General features: G+C 46.4%; 5 protein-coding genes across 11 annotated transcripts in view; 3 read left to right on the top strand and 2 right to left on the bottom strand.

Moving 5' to 3' along the window:
* Nmdar2 (NMDA receptor 2) overlaps positions 1 to 6766 on the top strand; it is a 29761-nt gene extending 22995 nt beyond the window's left edge. For all 3 annotated transcript variants that reach the window (XM_015185662.2, XM_001355393.4, XM_015185660.2), the window contains exon 11: positions 3050 to 6766. In XM_015185662.2, the coding sequence (XP_015041148.2) occupies positions 3050 to 3092 (43 nt within the window). In that variant the 3' untranslated portion in view covers positions 3093 to 6766. The remainder of the gene's footprint in view (positions 1 to 3049) is intronic.
* A 1116-nt stretch (positions 6767 to 7882) lies between these two features.
* Positions 7883 to 9359, top strand: sta (stubarista 40S ribosomal protein SA). The gene is made up of 3 exons (XM_001355394.4): positions 7883 to 8015; positions 8240 to 8483; positions 8687 to 9359. Exons 1-3 carry the CDS (start codon positions 7900 to 7902, stop codon positions 9278 to 9280), a joined length of 954 nt encoding a protein of 317 aa, XP_001355430.3. The 5' UTR covers positions 7883 to 7899; the 3' UTR covers positions 9281 to 9359.
* A 356-nt stretch (positions 9360 to 9715) lies between these two features.
* On the bottom strand, positions 9716 to 14257 carry rush (rush hour). 3 transcript variants are annotated; one of them, XM_002133576.3, is made up of 3 exons: positions 14047 to 14257; positions 13119 to 13969; positions 9716 to 10455 (listed from the first exon to the last, which is right to left on the bottom strand). In XM_002133576.3, the coding sequence occupies exons 1-3, from the start codon at positions 14141 to 14143 to the stop codon at positions 10363 to 10365; spliced, it is 1041 nt and encodes a 346-aa protein (XP_002133612.3). In that variant the 5' UTR covers positions 14144 to 14257; the 3' UTR covers positions 9716 to 10362. The 3 variants fall into 3 exon arrangements, with proteins under 3 accessions (XP_002133612.3, XP_015041149.2, XP_033240195.1); XM_015185663.2 differs by having other exon boundaries at positions 13125 to 13969; positions 14047 to 14256; XM_033384304.1 differs by lacking the exons at positions 13119 to 13969; positions 14047 to 14257 and adding an exon at positions 11168 to 13021.
* Positions 14258 to 14310: 53 nt separating this feature from the next.
* On the top strand, positions 14311 to 17648 carry Rab27 (RAS oncogene family member Rab27). Of its 3 annotated transcripts, XM_015185664.2 has the most exons (4): positions 14311 to 14551; positions 14629 to 14901; positions 16739 to 16948; positions 17003 to 17648. In XM_015185664.2, exons 3-4 carry the CDS (start codon positions 16790 to 16792, stop codon positions 17534 to 17536), a joined length of 693 nt encoding a protein of 230 aa, XP_015041150.1. In that variant the 5' UTR covers positions 14311 to 14551; positions 14629 to 14901; positions 16739 to 16789; the 3' UTR covers positions 17537 to 17648. The 3 variants fall into 3 exon arrangements, with proteins under 3 accessions (XP_015041150.1, XP_033240196.1, XP_001355432.3); XM_033384305.1 differs by lacking the exons at positions 14311 to 14551; positions 14629 to 14901 and adding an exon at positions 15426 to 16639; XM_001355396.4 differs by lacking the exons at positions 14311 to 14551; positions 14629 to 14901 and having other exon boundaries at positions 15427 to 16948.
* On the bottom strand, positions 17578 to 19117 carry LOC4815539 (trypsin eta). Its single transcript, XM_001355397.3, has 4 exons — positions 18821 to 19117; positions 18508 to 18688; positions 18173 to 18455; positions 17578 to 18117 (listed from the first exon to the last, which is right to left on the bottom strand). The coding sequence occupies exons 1-4, from the start codon at positions 18894 to 18896 to the stop codon at positions 17743 to 17745; spliced, it is 915 nt and encodes a 304-aa protein (XP_001355433.1). The 5' UTR covers positions 18897 to 19117; the 3' UTR covers positions 17578 to 17742.
* Between the last annotated feature and the right edge of the window lie 2 nt (positions 19118 to 19119).

Here is a 19119-nt window from a genome sequence, read left to right as displayed (position 1 = left end):
ACCTTTCACCCGCCCGACCCACTTCCGGTGACATATACTCGTATAGCCCGCCAGCCCCCAACCGCAGTGCGAATATTACTTTTTGCCCTCTATACCCCGGCTCAGACCCCTCATCCTACCCTGTTCTTTTGAATGGAATTAGGGTGTTTATGGGTCGCAGCCCAAGGCAGCCACAGGCATCAGGCACCGAGCACCGAGCACCGGGCACCGAGCACGGGGCATCGGACAGCAGCTTTATCCTCAACCACACATTGTGATTATTTAGTTACTGGCCCCGGCAGGGCCAGGCGCCCGAGAGGATACGAGTATCTATGGCATTTGCCTGGCAACAACAGATAAAACACAAGTTAATTACCCTTTTTGGATTCTGGCCGGCATGTCCATATCCCTCCCGACAGCCATTAAACAAGGTGTATCGCCAGATGAAAGCTAACTTAATTATTGGCAGCACTATAGGCCAGAGGTTTTTGTAGTTTAAAACATTTAAGCCAGGAAGCCGCTAGAACTGCTAGAACTGTTGCCGTAATTCCAAACCACTCGATTTACTTCGATAAAAATGCAGTTCAAGATGGTAGGAACAAGTCGATTTGTATAACTCTGTCCTCTTAATGAAAATTGTAATTCTTTTCAATTAATGTCCATGTGAAATCGAGCTGTTTCCAAATCCAAGCCGAGAGCGGACAGGAAATCGTTTGGTCTTGTGACTTATGGTTTTCCATTTTTAATGCTAATACAATAGGAAATTTAACACGTTTGAATTCAATTGGCAGGACTATTGGAAATATTGGAAATATTTTCGCCTCTGCATTTGCCATGCAAAATGCTGGCTTCGATAATAATTAAGCGCCAATCACATGCCATCGCACAGCCGTGCAGGGCTCAAATTTCGAAGTAAAATAACCGGAGATCCAACATTCAGTCGTAGAATGTCGGGTTCAAAAACTATCTTCTATTATTTGCAGCTTCGTTCTCTGGCAACAATTGCCAATGCGATTCGACTGGCAACAATTGCCAATCCGATTCGACTGGCAACAATTGCCGTATATTTTTGAAGTCGTTTAAACCGTCTAAACCGTAGACGTCCACATTTGTGGCTGCCAATATATCTCTTTATTTACATATGTTTTGAATGTATAGATCGCGGAATATGCGTTCAATGCAAGCATTTTGCAAATAAACAATTCTGCTAACTGAAAAATTTCCTCAAAATTTATATTAATTTGTATTTGTAATTTACAAAAAAATGAAGCTGATGTTATGCATTTCGAAAACGAAGCTCTGACAGTCTCCATGGTGGCCATGCGGTACCAAGATCAGACGGTCCTGCCCTGGCTGGTAGAGACGTCCTGACTTCCCCGACTCCCCGCTTGTGTCAGTTGCCAGTTCTGCTTGCATTGTCCTGTGGTACATGCATGTTTAGGATTCACACGGACGCACGGACCCGCACCAGCACCCGTACAGTCCGGCATTTGCATTAATTACAGGCATGTAAACAGTCCGAGAGCTTTGCTAACCAAGAGTCCGAGTCTTTATGTCCGTGTTTGTCCGTGTCTGGTTAAGATCCGGATGCGGATGGAAGAGGTAGTTGGAGTGGGAGAGGGAGTGGAGGTACGTACATAAATATGTGCCATTCTCTGCGGTTGCGGCAGTCGTGCATTGTGCGTCATGTCCCGTGTCCCATGCCCCAAGCTCCAAGCCCCATGCCCCACCGTTGTGTGTGCGTTATGGCGTGCCAAAGATTTATCCACCGCTGCGAATGGAATGGAAAGTTATTTATGTCGGCTTTTGTTGTTGGCCAAACAAAGCGTCGATGGAGGAGGCCCCTGTGCCTGTGCTATCCCATTCCAGATGCGACCAATTCGTATCGAGGAATCTCAGGCTGCCCCCAACGGCTCCTCCTCAGGCTCTGCCTCTTGGCAAGCACCTTTCTTGGGTGCACCCCATGCATGCTCATCATTATGGATGCTGCTGGAATCTGCTTTCAGCTCAGGTTTCCCGAGTTGACTTTTGGCCCCTTGACTTTTTGGCTTTTACGTTGTCCGTCCCTACGCTTCTTAGGGGGAGGGAGGCCAGAGAGAACCAACTTTCCAGCAAATTGCGCAAATTAAGTTCGCGCGGAAAAGCGAGGGAAAATTCGCCTCAAATTTTAAAACAAAATACGAGTAAGGGTACGGGTACGGGTACTGGTATGAGTTTCCCATTCATCTCATCTCGTCCCGTCAGTGGCTCGTTCGCCGGGGAAAACATGGAAAACACTTCAAAAAGTTCAACCCAAAAAGTCAGGCAACATGTGGTCCCTTTTTTTTACCATGGAGATGAGGTGGAAAGAGTTGGACAGCCCTTGGATGGGGCTGATCGTGTCACCCGCCCATCTCTAGCGCTCTAGGGGTTTCGGTTACCCATGGTCCCATTCCTCGCAAAAACCCCCATTTGGATGATTCGCTTTTCGCATTTACTTTTTGGCACTAATTTATTTACATGCGAACCCTTGAGAGCTCCGCCCCCAATTGGACGCTGATTGATTGATGATGCTTTAGATCCTGGGCTTCCAATGTGGCCCTGTCCCCAAAGTACACCTATTGCTGGTCTTCCTACACCCATTCTCATTCCATTTCATTTCGATCTGTATATATACATACACACACACATATGTATGTACATACAACCCCATCGTGCTCTCCCTCCTGTCTCATGGAGAGGGATGGCAGAAACAGAGGGAGAGAGGGAGAGAGGCGTCTGCCTTGACACACATTCCCCTATTGTTTGTCGAACTGTGACTGGAACTGGGGGAAGCATAAAAACGGCCATAACAATGAGAGTCTGATTACTATTTGTCACATTTTTTTGTTTTTATTGGTTGGCAGGCTAATTAGCATAGTCCTGCCTGTCCAGGAACGCATGTCCTGCACCACCGACACCTCCCTCCCCAGCCCTTTAAGTGCACCATTTCTATTTAGCATGCATGCTTCGTATTAACCATTATCCATTAGCATCACCCCGAATACCCCACTAACTTTCTCGTGTGTCCCATTTGCCATGGATCCCGAAGGTCGTACAAGACGGAGATCGCCGAGATGGAGACGGTGCTCTGAAGCGTTCCAGCCAGTGGAGAGGCGGACAGATCGCAGCTGGAATTAAGGCTGCACTGGGGGACTGCAGCTAGACCTGTTTCCAGAGTGCGTTTTCCAATGCGTTCCAATAAGCACGCACACAAACACACCATACGTAGCCACAAGTTTTTTTACAGTTACTCGAGAACATTCGCCTCACAGCGCCCCCGGCCAACCGGCGCTTGGAGGGCGGGTGCCCCTGCCTAATCAAAATCAATGTTTCAAATAATATGTAAACTGAAAGCTTTTTAAAAGTTAAAGAATATCGGAGGAATAACCAAATAAAATGAGCACGAGAAAGAGAAAGAGAAAGAAATTGAACGAAAAAGAAAAAGAAAACCCGAAGCGCCTCACACAAGCCAAAGTTGCACAAAATAAAAGCCAAGCCAAAAATTCAAAGATTGTAAAAAGTAAAGCCAAAAACTAACTAAACATTAAACTAACAGTTAAAGCAGCAGCACTTCATACAAATAAGTTTTAATAAAGAGAGAGCGGCGCTCCAGGAAAGAGAACAAGAAGAGAAGAAAATAGAAAGCGCAGAGAACAGAAAAGAAGAGAAACGAAACGAAGAGAAACGAAGAAAGGGCGAAGTCAGCCGTTACTTTTTGGGCGATTGAACTTGTGAAATGTTAACAATGAGAGAAAGAGAGCAGGCAGAGAGTAGAGAGAGCAATGAGCGAGAGTCAGATGTGACCTACACGTGAAGAAATTTTCTATGTAATTCGTTTAATTGTTTGTGATTGTTGTTTTCGGTTGTTGGTTTTATTAATTTTTTTTTTTTATAATTAATATTTATACTCAACTAGGCGTATAGCTAATTATGTCTATATATATACATATGTATGTAGGTATGCATACAGAAGAGATGGGCGGTACAGCCCCAGGTGCAGCCCCAGCATAATACTATATACACCTCAAAATATTTATATGTATATTTACCTTGCTATTATTACGACGATATAAATGTTATTGCATGTACACGTACATAGACATATACATATACATATATACATATGCATTTGCATATACACAGGAAGAAATCCAACCAATATACCATAAAAACATACATATGTATAGTTAAATATATACATACATACATATATATTTTTACTGATTTTGCTTAGGTGCCGCTGCCACAAAGAGAAGGAGAATACAAATAAAATAAAATGTAAAAGAGGTTCGAGTCTCACTAGGAGATAATAACGAATCACGAAACACGGACTAGGCGCTTCCCCTTAAGTTGCTTGCCCTTCCGCTTCGCTAGAACTTTCATTTCGCTTGCTCGTCTAAGAGGACCCCGCCCCCTGTCTAACCCCCTTGTACCGCGCTTAAAGCTAAACTAAATGCGAAATTCTGCTTTATAATTCAACTCTTGTGTGTGGTGTGTGGTCGAAAGTTAATGCCACCACCCAGGTGTGATTATGTCTGTATACAGGGTGAGGCATTCATGTTGTGTTGTGAGTGCTCTTTGGAAAAAAAGTACTCGTACGTATGTAAGTATGTATGTACATATGACGTATATTAAACAGAATGTAAGGCAGTCCCAGAGCGGTAGTGGCTTGCATTCCGACATATACATACATACATATGTACATATAGTATCTTGTTCCAGGCCGCTCACTGACACGTTTTCGAGCACACACACTCTCTTACTCATGCACACACGCAAACACACACCCACTCCCCCACCCCCCACCCACCCATCACACACACACACACTTGAATAAGAAAGAGATGCAAAATATTTATAAATTATTCTTGTGGATGGACTAAACGTGCTTAAATCCAAACTAAAGTAAAAACTCGAAAATCGAATTAAATGTGTACAAAAAGTTAAACGATTAAATGGATTAACTAATCAAGTCGATAAATATACACGCCACTCACAGAACTAAACGAGAGCTAAATAATGAGAACTTCCAAAGAAGTAACGAGATAACTGTCTGTTTTGTGTTGATATTCGTTTATATGTATGTGTCTTCTAAGTGTTTAGCGAGGAGTATATTCCTAACCGAAAAAAAAAAACAAAACAAAAAAGTAAAAAAACAAATGAGAAAAGAAAAACATAAAAAAGAGTATATGTATGTATGTACGGTTGTCTACTTAACGAGCAAAATTAAATGATACAGTTATAAGTCGGTGTGAATATCCTTCCCCCCTTCCCATGCCTCACACAGCACAGACACACAGACACACACAAACCCCTTCCCACTAATTACCATCTGATGAAAACAACTTTAAATACAAATAACAAATAACGCGCGTATATGCATGAATGTGTATTCATACATATGTACATACATATATGCATGTATGCGTGTGCTTCTTTGAGACTCCTTGTTTGATGCCATCTCTGTTCAATTATTGGTCGTTAGGCAACGGCAAACGAATAAGTAGTTGAACGGTACTATTAATATTCTGTTAAATATACATATGTACTTGCGTTATTGGTTCCATTCCCCCACTTTCCGTTTAAAACGATAAGAGGAGAGAACGAAACAGCAACAACACAAGAGACTCGACAAACGAACTGGACGAAACGGACAAACAGCAAACAGCAAAAAAGCAAAAGCAAACAATGTTAACAGCCAAAAACCAGAAAGAGAAAGAGATAGATAGAGAGAGAGAGAGAGGGAAACTTATTGAGTTTTATTTGCAAAAGAGTGATTTTTTGTAGTGAAAATATTTTATACACACGTTACGGATGGATTGTATGGATCGGAGGAGGGGAGAACATAGCGAAATGTTAATTATTACGTATATGTATATATTTTTTAAGACAAATTGTTCAGATTTATTATACGAGTAATAACAAAAAGTAAAACAAAACAACAACAAAACAACAAGAACAAAACCGATGAAAAATAATGCGGCCAACAACAATTTAGTGTTAAAAAAGCCAACAAACAAACGGCAGCTGAGGTGGCAGAAGGCTGCAGAAAGGAGAAGCACGAGAGGGAAGAGAAAACAAACCTTTACGGACAAATTAAAACAAGTAAAACAAGTTAACATTACATTGTATAAGTAGTTAGTAATTTAAAACTAAACCCGAAAAATAAGCTAAAAGTCACGAAAAATTATACTAAACCAACAAAAAAAAAAAAACAAACAAACAAAAACAAAACGGTTTATGTATACAAACGATGTTTTTTTATTATTATTAATGTTGTTAAGTTACGATAAAGATAAAGAATAATGGTACGGCCGAAGCCAGAATACACCCACAATACAACACTCCCAGTCATGCTCACCCACACCCATACATAAGAACACCCAAAAAACGAGTGCATTTTGTTAGATGTTAAACATAAAAAAAAATGGAAATCGAAATAAATTTTTAAACGTCAGGTATCTCTTCAAGCATAACGAATAACGAAGGAAAGAGATATAAATCTAAATCTAAATGACAAAATAAAGGAAATAAGCGAAGAGATCGCATTTCAAGTTACTAAAAAAACACACACACACACAATTTTTTAACCAAGCCAGAAGTGAACGAACAAATATTCACGTACATAAACTAAGCAAATTTTCATTGCAAGCCAGCTGAATGTGTGGAATATGCAAACATTGTTGTGGTAGTTACCGAAGGCGAGGAAACATACACGTAAATTAAAATATAAACAAACCAACTTGCAATAAATGTGTATACCTTACGAGTTTTCGGCTTTTTGTGGGGCCGAGTTTTAGAAAATTGCCTGTTGCGTGCATGTTTCCCAAAATGCGATTTTCTGTTGTGTGTCTGCTGCTTCCCGCAATGAGAAATCTAATTTAAAAGATACCAAATTTTAAATTATGGGGTTTTCTTCACTTCCCCTCACGAGCGGGAAAGACTCCGAGGCACTTGGGACGGGGGATGCCATGCGGCAGCGTCCGATACGCAATTTTGTGGCGGAAATACTGAATGTCAAAAGCTGTTGGGTTACATAACACGCAATTCTGGGGTCCAAAACTTCGGCTAAGATCTGAGACCGATTTTGGATAATTCTCAATTTATTTCCTCAGCCGAGATCGAAACTTAAACGTGAAGCCTTGGTGGGAAAATGCAGATGATACTCCCATAGCAGGCACACGCTGTTTCTTTGAATATTTTTTCGTTTAGAAAGTCGCACAGAGGTGATATCTTAAAAATTAAAATTTGGCTCCCAGTTTCATAGTAGCCAGCCTTTAACACACACACACACTTTGGCTTTTAAATGCTTTAACTATCGATACTTCTATCGAAGAAGTGCCATCACTTCCCATTTGTTTGACCTTTTTTGCTAAAACCTCTTTTTACGCAAAATGCAATAAAAGCAAGTAGTTAAAATAAGCCAGTTAAGTAGAAAATAGATTCATTAATCGGATAAAACTATGTAGGCATGGCTAAATATTCTATATAGCTGAGAGTACTCCACGGAAGATTAAAAACGAGGAATATATATAATATAACTTGAATTTGGCAGTATATTTACGGTATATTTTGAAAATGAGGTGGTATGTTTCGGTGCTGTTCTGAGGGTCATACTGTAGAAATACTGGTTTTCGCCGCGCTCACATATGGTGTTTTTTAGTGCTAAATGGTATTTTTGTCAATTATTAATTTAATTTTCAATGTTATATAAAAATCCAATAAATGCAAGTATTTCGAATAGACCAATCATGTATAGAATTGATTCATCAATAGTATAAAATTGAGTGGGCACGGCTAAATGTTCTATATAGCTGGTAATATTCGTCGGAATATCAAAAACGAGGAATATGCAAAATAGAACTTGAATTCGTCAGTATATTTACGGTATATTTTCAAATGAGAAGGTATATTTTGGTATTTTTCCGAGAGTCGGACCGTATATGTTTCATCGATAACCCCGCGATAACACAGTTTCTCGGCCATTTTGTCAAAACTCCCAGCGGCATCCAGACGTAAGTTCCGTGCCAAATTGTTGATATTTAAAGAAAATGTGGATAGGACTGTGCAATGGTGAAATCCAAAGCACATAGGCAAAGCCCAGGAATGTGCAATCATCGGCAATACATATTGTGTGATTTTTGCACATTTTGTTAGGTGGAGCACGTGGAAGTGAAAATGAATTAGGTTATGTTGAGGCGACGGAGAGTTAACACGAGTTTTTATTTCCACTTCATAGGTTCCGTAACTCTTTCAACGTTAAAATGTCGGGAGGCTTAGATATCTTGTCCCTCAAAGAGGATGACATTACCAAGATGTTGGTTGCCACCACCCACTTGGGGTCGGAGAACGTCAACTTCCAGATGGAGCAGTACGTGTACAAGCGTCGCGCCGATGGTGTTAACATCATCAACCTGGGCAAGACCTGGGAGAAGCTCCAGCTGGCCGCTCGCGCCATCGTGGCCATTGAGAACGCCTCAGATGTAAGTTGTGCGCCTAGCTCTATATTCTGCTTTTGTGAGGACCGACCCCGTGGTTCATATGATGATTTTTTTATCTTTCGGGTATGAAATGCAATGATTTCAACTTAAAGCTGATATGCCACGCCTCACAAGCCCACAGAAAAGCCAGGGTTTCACTGTCGCAGTAAAATGCAGATAACTAATTTTGTCCTTTCATTCGACAGGTCTTCGTCATCTCGTCGCGTCCCATCGGCCAGCGCGCTGTGCTGAAGTTCGCCAAGTACACGGACACAACTCCCATTGCTGGCCGCTTCACACCCGGTGCCTTCACCAATCAGATCCAGCCCGCTTTCCGCGAGCCCCGTCTCTTGGTTGTCACCGACCCCATGACCGATCACCAGCCCATCATGGAGGCCTCGTACGTGAACATCCCCGTGATTGCCTTCACCAACACAGACTCGCCTTTGCGCTACATTGATATTGCTATTCCATGCAACAACAAGTCTGCCCACTCCATTGGTCTGATGTGGTGGCTGTTGGCCCGTGAGGTGCTCCGTCTGCGTGGCACCATCTCGCGCACCGTCGAGTGGCCTGTGGTCGTTGACTTGTACTTCTACCGCGATCCTGAGGAGGCTGAGAAGGAGGAGGCCGCCGCCAAGGAGCTGCTGCCACCACCCAAGATCGAGGAGGTTGTCGACCATCCCGTCGAGGAGACCACCAACTGGGCCGATGAGGTCGCCGCCGAGACTGTTGGCGGTGTGGAGGACTGGAATGAGGATACCGTCAAGACCTCCTGGGGAAGTGATGGCCAGTTCTAAGATGATGACAGCTCAACGCCTCATGTTGAACGATTCTTCTACAACATAAATAAACATCTATTTATGTTTCCCCCGAAAATTACCACGTGTTCGACATTTTTTTTTTCTGTGGCTTGACTTAGAGCGAGAAAGATAGCTAGCTAGCGTCTGATGCTGCACTCTGCATATGCAGCAGGGATTAGAAAGGGATGGCACATTTTGTACGGCAATTGTGTGTTCCTATCAATTAAGGGATATTTTATTTATTATTTTTGGGATTTTTGCACAGTGATCTTTTGTAAATAATTGGAAATTGGTATTTGAAAACTTGTTTAGGTCGGCAATGGCGAGCGGAAGGGACGCCCGCACAAATTCAACGCGAAAATCGCCGCAACAAGTCACTTATTTAGTGTCTTTTCCATCCCTTCCCAACACACATTCAATTCCACAGACGCATCGATCAATTTACAGTTATTTATTGTTTGTTTTTTTTCATTCGACTTATTACAAATAGAAAACAGTTAATGATTGCAATTGCAAATTGCCTAATGGTATACATATATATATTATTCATATAGTCATCCTTCCCATCCGAGAAGCTACGACTCCCATCGACAAAAAATAGTGTAAATATATATATAAACGAACGAATGTACGTATAAAATAATGTTAGAGACAAATCGAGTTATTCTGGTAAAAACTATATAGTACGTGTGTACGTGTGTCTGTTTTAGAGAAGCGTTGCCATGGCGCTGATCTCTGGGATATCTCCTGGTAGGAGGTTGCGCCTGCCGCTTTCGGCAAATGAAATATCATTTAATTTGCTTTAGATGTCCTTCTGGCTTATGCTTCTGCTTATGGATAGAATTTTTTTGCCTTTATGTTGACCAGATCTCGAGTACAAAAGTATATGTATTGTATGTATGTATATGTATAATCCTCACCCCCGCGTAACGCCTAGTCTTGCTCTTAATTACAGATTAGAGTTCGGGAAAGTGGAAAACAAATTTCTTAAAACGCGCCCGAAGAATGCACAATGGGGGAGGGATGGGGTTCCTTAACATCGAAATTTGGACAATTTGTGGGTTTTTATAGCTCGGGCGCTACTTGAAGGGATTTGGACGCGCCTTGAATACCGTCATCTTCCGTATCTCCTTGATCTGCTCCTCCTCGCATCGCTTCCGTTGTTCGTCTTGCTGAAACGGTAGGAGGAAAAATGAAGGGTTAGCCAATCGTTTATCTAATCGTAGTGTCAGAGTAAGTGTACGAGCCCAACAGCTGTTTCCCCCCAGTTCTAATTAGACGACACTTATGCAACCGCTCCAGCACGAGGCGGGAATTTTTGATATGTCGGTGACTGATGGACTGATGGGGTGCCGACTGAGTCACTTGTCCAGCCTCGAGACGCTCCCTCCCAGTCGCGCTGATCTACCATTATCAGACGGGGCCACACACACAAAACCCGACTTATGGCTGGGACAGAGCTCAGCCTCAGAGCCTGAGTCATGGCGGGGAATTTAGTGCGCTATCGCTATCATCCAGGCCCTCTTCTGACGCTGACCCTGGGGCTCCATCTCCCGGCTCCGATATCGAACCCCACCCCCACTTGGTATCTCTGCTTCTGCCTCCATCTCGTTTTTGTTCCGCTGGCTCTACTGGCGGGTTTGTTTGCCAGTGAAAAATAGAGTAAGAACAAGCGGCCGGGCCTGATAAGATTATCACACACAAACATGCAGAACGGAGCCGGGGGAATGGAATTTTCGCATAAGATCAGAAAACACGAGCGGAGAAAACTTAAGCACTGCGCAAGGTCGAGTGAACGAGTGGCCAACTCTCGACAAGCATAAAGGGTATAAATGTATAATGGGACAAGTACAAATATATATGTATGAATATGTTGGCGGGTACCCTTAATCGGATCGTGTTGTTGTCCGTCTGTAGCTCCGTCTGTGTGCTGCTCAACAATTGGAGCCCGTCATTGAGGAGGCCACGGCGGGATTCTGGCTAGGACTGACGGTCGTCGTTGAAGATGAGGTCGTCGTGGCTATCGTGGATTGGCTGTCGTCCGCGGAAAGCACGCTGCTGTCGCCGTAGAAACGCGGCTCGTCGTGCGATTCGCCGCCAGGCGACGTTGTCTCCTCGTCAGTGTCCTCATCGTTGGAGCTATCACCCGCCAGGCCATGTCCGCTGGCATTGTGTTTGACGCCGCCAGTGGCCGAGCCCGCCGACTCTTCGCCAGCACCACTGGGCACATGCTTGAGGCGCTCATAGCAAGCATCGCAGACGCGCAGCGATTTTGTGCTCTGCTGGGGCAGCAGAAATTTCTTCGAGGAGCAGCCGGCACAGACGACGGCGCCGCAGCTGCGGCAGTGATGCCGACGCTGGATGAAGGTGAACTGCGTCTTCTTGCAGTGCATGCAGATGCTGGCGTCCGTGTCCGGCACCCAAACGGCGGCGTGATTCTCCACGGGTTTCTTGCCGCTCTTTCGCAACAGATCCTCCACACACTTGTTGATGTGGGCCATCCACTCCTGCTTCTCGGTGCTGGTGGCCGCGTACACCACAAACGATTTAGTAGTGGTGCGTATGTACCAGCCGTTCCGGTATTGCTGGTTGTCCACGATCGAGTCCAGCGATACCTCCTCCAGAGGCATGACGTGCTGCTTGTTGTACTTCTTCTTGCCGATCACAATGTTTCCGTACACAAGGATGTCGTTGAAAAGGAAGAACTGACGTGACTTTGGCCGCTTGCGGCACATCTTGGTCAGCACACCCTCGCCGACAAGTACGCGTCCGGGGACGGCCAGCGGTACACCGGAGCCACCGAAGCAGCTCTCCACGGAGGCGATGCGGCGCGTGTTGGCCTCCGAGTTGACGAGACGATCTACCATGGTGGTGCCGACTGCTACTGGCTCGGTTCGACTGGCGAAAGTGGGTCTGGCTCTGGCGCTGGGTCTGGCTATCTCTCTCACTCTCTCTCCGCGTTTCTGGCTCCACACACACTGTTTTCTATCGTCTTCCCGCTTCTTCGGTTCCCTGGTCACTGGTTGCGACACTCTCCACTCTTCACTCTCCACTACCGACGACTGTTGCTGCTGCTGCTGTGACTGACTTCTCCACTGAGTGCTGCCGCCCGTGGCTGAACATAAAAAAAAACCAAAAAGTACTCAACTGTGACGACAGACGGCTTCTGTTGCTTGTGTGAGTGCGTGGCTGTGCGAGAGTGTGCGAGCGAGTGCGCGAGTGTGACACTGACTGACTGTTGCCGCGACTGTGTGGGTGCGTGCGTGTAGATATGGGCGCAGCTGTTGCAAATCCTTCCGTACGCTTTGATTGTTCCACCGTTTGGACTGGGGTCCGCAGTGCCGCTGACTCCGGTCAACTGTTGTGTGCGCTCTTGTGCGGGGGGCTGATGTTGCTGCTACACGCTTTTTTTATGCAATGCACAATGCTCGACGACCTTTTTCTACGCCGTCCGAAACGCCATGACTCACTCACACCAGTAACAACAAAAACAAACTTGGCTCCCTGTACGTTTTAGTATTTTTTCGATGATTTATATTGTTTCTGTCGAATGTGAGAATGTTCTCTGGGCTTGTTGATATGATTGGGTCCCACTCAACTCGAAGTTTCAGAGGCTAAAGCACAGTGGCGTTCCCAAAACACTTAAAAATAAGTTTATTTCTGCGAGCACGTAGATGTGAGCTGGTTCAGCGGAACTCTTTCTGATGCCCCCAGCTATCGAAATTGCCGGAACCAGTTTCACCCACAGAACGTTGCCTATCGATAGTATCGCCGAGGGTCGACATTTTAAACATAACGGACAAAGAGATGGCTGAAAAATATTTGTTTCACATACATTTACCTCTTTTTTCTTCTTCTCCAGGCTGACCTGCACAGCAGCGTCATATTCGCGGCGCTCGCGCACGCGCTGATCGCTGCGCAGCTGGAACGGTCTGGGATGGCAGGGCTGATCGTCGTGGAGGTGGAGCGGGCGGCGAACTTTATTAAGCTGGGGTTGCTGTTGTTCCTTGCTCTTGCGGCGGTCCAAATCAATCTGCCAATGCTTCACAGTTTCCGGTGTCTTTGGAATTGTTATCTTGTGGCAGACCACGATCTCGTCCAAGCGCTTGTGCAACGCCGGGAAATTGGGCATGGGCCGACTGTGGAATTGTCGCGCCTTACGCTCGTCCTCAGTGCGCCGGCGCGCTGCGAGCTCGCGATTATGCTGGTATATGTTCATGAATTCGTACGCCTTTGGCGGCGCCGGGCCGGCATCCTGATGGTGTGTGTGCGGCCGGGGAGACCACTGGCTTCGCAACTTTAAACCCATTTCCGGCTCATTCGGGTACTCAACTTCGTCCTCGTTCTTCACGGGCGCATCCGGGCTCAACTCTGTATTCGGTTTTGGTATAGTTATTGGTTCTCCATCACTGACAAGCTCCTCCGCTGGCTCCTGTTTTGGGCAAGTTGATGGATTAGCATTGACCTGCTGCTTCTTCTTTGGCTCTTGGGCGCTAGTTGGTGGATTAGCATCGACCTGCTGCTCCTCCTTTGGTCCTGTTGGTAATTTCACATAGTTGCTGTCGGAGTTCCAGCAGAGGGCACTCGGTTGCTCCACCTTGATAGCCATCTTCGCCTGCGGAGTGGTAGTGGTGCCCAGGAGAAGGTTCCCATTGTTCAGCGGATTATTTTCCTTGTTTGCAGCAGCTGCGGGAGACAGAAAAATGGCGCGTTTTTGTGGCTTACTGTAAATCGGACGCGCAGACAAAATGCGGGCGACGTACCAAAAAAGTTCTGCGAGTGATCCAGGTTGTAGTCACCAACATTGATGGCGTCCCAGTCAAACTGTGCATTTGTAACAATTATATTCGGGTTATCCATGGCTATGTCAGTCAGCGTTTTGGCGACAATTTTTTCAAATATCACAACACACGAACACACACGCTTAGTGCGACCTCAACTGGCTTGGCAGAAAAATACCTTCGTAATATCGGTTGAATATCGTTCCGCTGCAAAAATCTCTTTTGGTTTCTTTCGAGCACTGTCACTGCCAGTGTTGACAACTACCTACATTTTCCACGTATGAAATCATGCGAAATGGAACCGTTGCAGCTTTTACGCCTCCCTAAAAGCTTGCGTCGAACCCTCCCCAAGTCGCAAGTCCTAAGCTTTGGCTTGGCCTGCTCGGTGCGGGCTTTTTATCTGCACCAAAAGCCAGCTATTTTGTGCTAGGCAACGCATGGCAACAGGTCGTGCAGGGAACAATAGCTCTGCGTGCCCCGTCTCCAGGTGCGTTGCACTGAGCCATTGACTAGGAAATTTTCGTATTTTCATCCATCGAATGTAATTCTTGCTGTGTGCTGCAGCGTTCGAGAGCTCCGTGCAGAGAGCATTGGCCAAAGAAAACAAAGTGCGGGTGCTAAAAATACCCGTTCGGTAGCACCTGCTCAGCACCACAGCATCCTTGACAGCCCCACGCCCGCAAGAGTGGCCCTCCCCCGTCACCTAAGCGCCTTGCCACACACTTTGGGCGCCAAAGTCAAAGCTGAGAGTGCCAGTGCGGAATGCTGCGTCTTGGTCACGTGCAACACTAATTAGCCCTCGAGTGCGGATAGCAAGGAGTAGAGGTCAGACACCAGGTGAGCCCTAGTTTTAGCTCGCGTTTTTTTAAACCACTCTCTGTTCATGTGCTGCACCTGAACAGCTTCGAGCGCCCGCACAACACACACATCAGGATCTCATTACGGATCCGAAATCTCAATGAAAACTGCGCCCGCACACACAGGTGAATGCAAATGCAACCCACGGCCACCAAATTCCGCACTCTGCCCTCAACCCCTGAGAGTGGTAACGTGAGAGGAGTGGGGAAGAGTCTTGTTCATACTTTGTTATGGCCCTAATTGCCTGGTGGTTTGTTGTTTCTGTGCGGATGAAATCCGATTACGACCTTCTAACCCAATCAGAGAACAAACTCCACATCCTGGATGCCATCCGAAGCCAGGGCCGAAGGTCTATTTTAGTGTCAGCCTCAAAGTCCACCTGAGCCCCTGCATGGGAGAGGATGGGAAAAGCATGGTGAGGCATCTAAGTAATTGCTCGATCCCTCTCCAAATCAATAACGGTTTAAAATTAACTGCTCAGGCGGCTGGCTGGCTGTTGGGGCGGATGCGTACATACTTTTGTGTGCCGTCGATGCTAATTCGATTTCCTGGAATACCTCTTAGTTCCATGCCCTTCACCTGTCACTGCAGCGGAAAATAAGTGTTTCTTTGTAGCGAGGGACAGTGAAGGGGAATGGAAATCATCTCAATGATGAGGAAAGCGGAAGCGGAGACAGAAAAAGGAAATTATATTACTAGGCGAGAGCAATAGAGGACTCTATTACAAAGAGATAGAGAGGCAAAGAGAGAGTGCAGCTCCCGGTTAATAGCAGAGCATATGAATACAAGGTACTAGCATTACCGTTCCCGAGTCGCATACACACACACAAAACGTCATACGACTATACCGTAAGAGAGTGCTTCCTTGGCAATTCCTCACCCTATGCAAATAGGCCATGGACTATTAGATTGCACGTGCGACACTGCACGGCAAAATACAGTAAAAAGGACCAGAAGCATCGGTTCAATCTGTTGTTCCCGCGTCTGACAAATAATTGATTGTGTCGCACAGTGTACTACTTGTCGCTCTACTCAATTGTGTGTGTGTGTGTGTATGGGTGTGTTTCTCGAGAGAAGAGAAGGAGAGAGGAGCAAGCATGGCGGCCGGTTGTCTAGCAACAGCTTGTTTGTGCAGAGGAATTACCCTCCCTCTCGGAGACCCCAGAAAAAGTCCATAATCCACGGATGCTGATGCCCCTCTTCAATGCTCTGATGAAACACATTTGCTGCTATGTGTCTAATTAGAAGGAAGAAGGCAAGAATGAAACATTCTTTCTATTCTGTTTCTCTCTTTTGTGCGTGCCCTTCCTTTGCATGAAAAGTTCTGGAAATACCGTTTAAAAAGGTGTCTCTTTAATGCGCTGCCTGAGCTAAAGGTATGCCTCGCATGTCAATCATTTTGACATCGCCACTCAAAAATCAAGATGGAATTCATAGCCAATCTGTGTTCCTGGGTATGCAATGAGTCGGTATATGTATATTTTTGGTTTTTTTTTTGAAGTACCATTAAAAAAATCCACATACCCATCACCCTCTCGACGAGCTATTCAACGAAATTTCGCCAAGACGGAAAGCGAGACAGAAAATCAATAAATCGGGATTTAATGAGTTTCAAATATTTGCTGGAAAAGAGAGGCAGATGGCTTTGGCTATGCTTATGAATATAGTGCCCCCCACCTGTTCCTGTTCCGCCTGTCACTTTAAGTCAAGGGCTTAGGTGGGTAGCCAAAGAACCAGACGGTATTCAGGGAACAGAGGATGGATGCCTAGACCCGACCTCAATCAATCTCCATGCTTTGTCTCCCCTGCTTTCAAGACGGAATGCGTCTGCTGCCGCCACAGACAACGGAACATCCAGAACGAGACCATGACGAACACCAACATCGATTACGACTACCTGCTCAAGTTCCTGGTGCTGGGCGACTCGGGGGTGGGCAAGACCTGCCTGCTATACCAGTACACAGACGGGCGGTTCAACACACAGTTTATCTCCACGGTGGGAATTGATTTCCGCGAGAAGCGGTTGGTAGGTATATCTCTTCTAGCTTTCTAAAGTTACATACTAACAGTCCCCTAACAGGTTTACAACTCGCGCGGACGTCGGCATCGCATACACCTGCAAATCTGGGATACGGCCGGGCAGGAGCGCTTCAGATCCCTGACCACGGCCTTCTATCGGGATGCGATGGGATTTCTGCTCATCTTCGATCTGACTAGCGAGAAGTCCTTTCTGGAGACCGTCAATTGGCTAGAGCAGCTGCGTATGCACGCCTACTCCGAGGATCCGGACGTGGTTCTGTGCGGCAACAAGTGCGACCTGCTCCAGCTGCGTGTCGTTAGCCGCGACCAGGTGGCGGCCCTGTGTCGCCGATACCGTCTGCCTTACATCGAGACGAGTGCCTGCACCGGTGCCAATGTTCAGGAGGCTGTACAGCTGCTCGTAGGCCGCGTCATGGATCGCATTGAGAACGCCGCCTGCAATCGGGAGCTCTCCCTGCTGTTGACCCAGTCCCGGTGCCTGCCTAACATTGCCTATGGCCCGGAACTGCTGCGTCTCCACGAGATGACCGGTGAGCCCTCTGGCCGTGGGCGACGCAATTGTCGCAATTGTTAAGGAGATCTAACTGATTCACCCGCAAATTTCACCCAGAGTTCTTTGTTTTTATCTCGTTTATGGTTCTACATGTGTGTTTCGCTGTAAATAAATGTTGATTGTTGATTGGAAACCCGAGGGCACTCCCCGGAAAAAGTATCCGTATCCTGCAGAGCAGGAATATACATTTGCTTATGGTTTATAACTACATGAATAGTATATATATTTTAGTACTCCACGAGAGTACTGGCTGTAAAAGTCAAGAAGCCAAAGAGCAGACTGAAACTAAGGCCCAGGCCAGGAGACGTCCTGGATCGGGCCACACCACTCCGCTCATCGATCCATTGCTGGTAGTACTGCACATCCACATATACTCCCGGCAATCCAGGCTCCGCACAGCCATAGCCCCAGGAAACGACACCAATGACGCGGCCCTCGTGCACCAGCGGACCTCCGGAATCACCCTGGCATGAGTCAGTGCCGCCCTGGAGGCGGCCAGCACACATCATACCCGGCAGCAGGCCCGACTTGTATATGCTCTGGCAGGTCTGCTGCCGAATGGTGCTCACATTGGCCGTCAGAAGAATGTTGGACAGGGTGCTCTGCAGAGGGATTACAGCGGGATGATTAGAGTGGGATGTCGACAGGTCCACTCACCTGCTCTGTGCGTCCCCAGCCGGCCACCTGGCAAACCCGACCCGGAGGCGTGACTTGCCTAGCCAACTGGATTGGGGCTACGCTGGACGGATCAGGGCGGATCAAGCCCGTACGCAGGAAGAGTACCCCTACATCGTCGCGCATGCTGTCCGGACTGAAGGTATTCATGTAGGCCATAGAGCTCACCTCACACACAATGGTGCTGTTTAGGCGTTCGTATCGGTTCAGGGTGCCCATGACCACAATCAGTTCGCTAGGCCTCCGATAGCGTTTCCTTCCATTGCTTAGGGGAATGTGGGTCAGTAGATGCACATGCGGCTGAGCGGACTACTCACTTGTAGAGGCAGTGCGCGGCGGTGAGCACTTTGTTGACCCCAATTAGGGCTCCTCCACAAATATGTCCGCTGCCAAAGTTATTGTCGTGCCTTCTCAGGCGAATGGAAACGAGATGCCTGGTCTCCTCCACCTTGGCCACGCTGCCGTTGATGATTCGCGGCTGTGTCTCTGTCTGAGCGGCTGTTAGAAGAGGAAGACGGCTATAAAGCATCACCAAAAAAAAAATCTGATCTGCTTTCCCAAATCGATTGCCTCCTGTTTTACGCCAATTTCCGTTTTCGGCCTCTGATAAGGATTGGAACCACCACTTACCCACACTGCCGCAGATGAGAAGCCATACAAAGCAACCCAGTTCCAGTTCCAGTCTAAACAATGTTCCATGTCCCATTTTCGATGAATCAACCTGTGTTGCGAGCTTCGTCACTGAAGTGCCCGACCCTCACTGACATAGAGATGGGATGCCCATCAATAAACAGCTCTACCAGCTCCAATTGGCAATCAGCGTCGCAGACTATCAGCTAGATAAGAGACTAACAGAAACATATTAAGCGGAGACGCACCGCCTTGCTCCCTCACCGCCCGCTAGAATAGACCAAGTCGGGGGTGTCTTT

The sequence above is a fragment of the Drosophila pseudoobscura genome, chromosome X (assembly GCF_009870125.1).
Source record: "Drosophila pseudoobscura strain MV-25-SWS-2005 chromosome X, UCI_Dpse_MV25, whole genome shotgun sequence".
Lineage (NCBI taxonomy): Eukaryota > Metazoa > Arthropoda > Insecta > Diptera > Drosophilidae > Drosophila > Drosophila pseudoobscura.
This window is presented reverse-complemented; position numbering and strand designations above follow the sequence as displayed.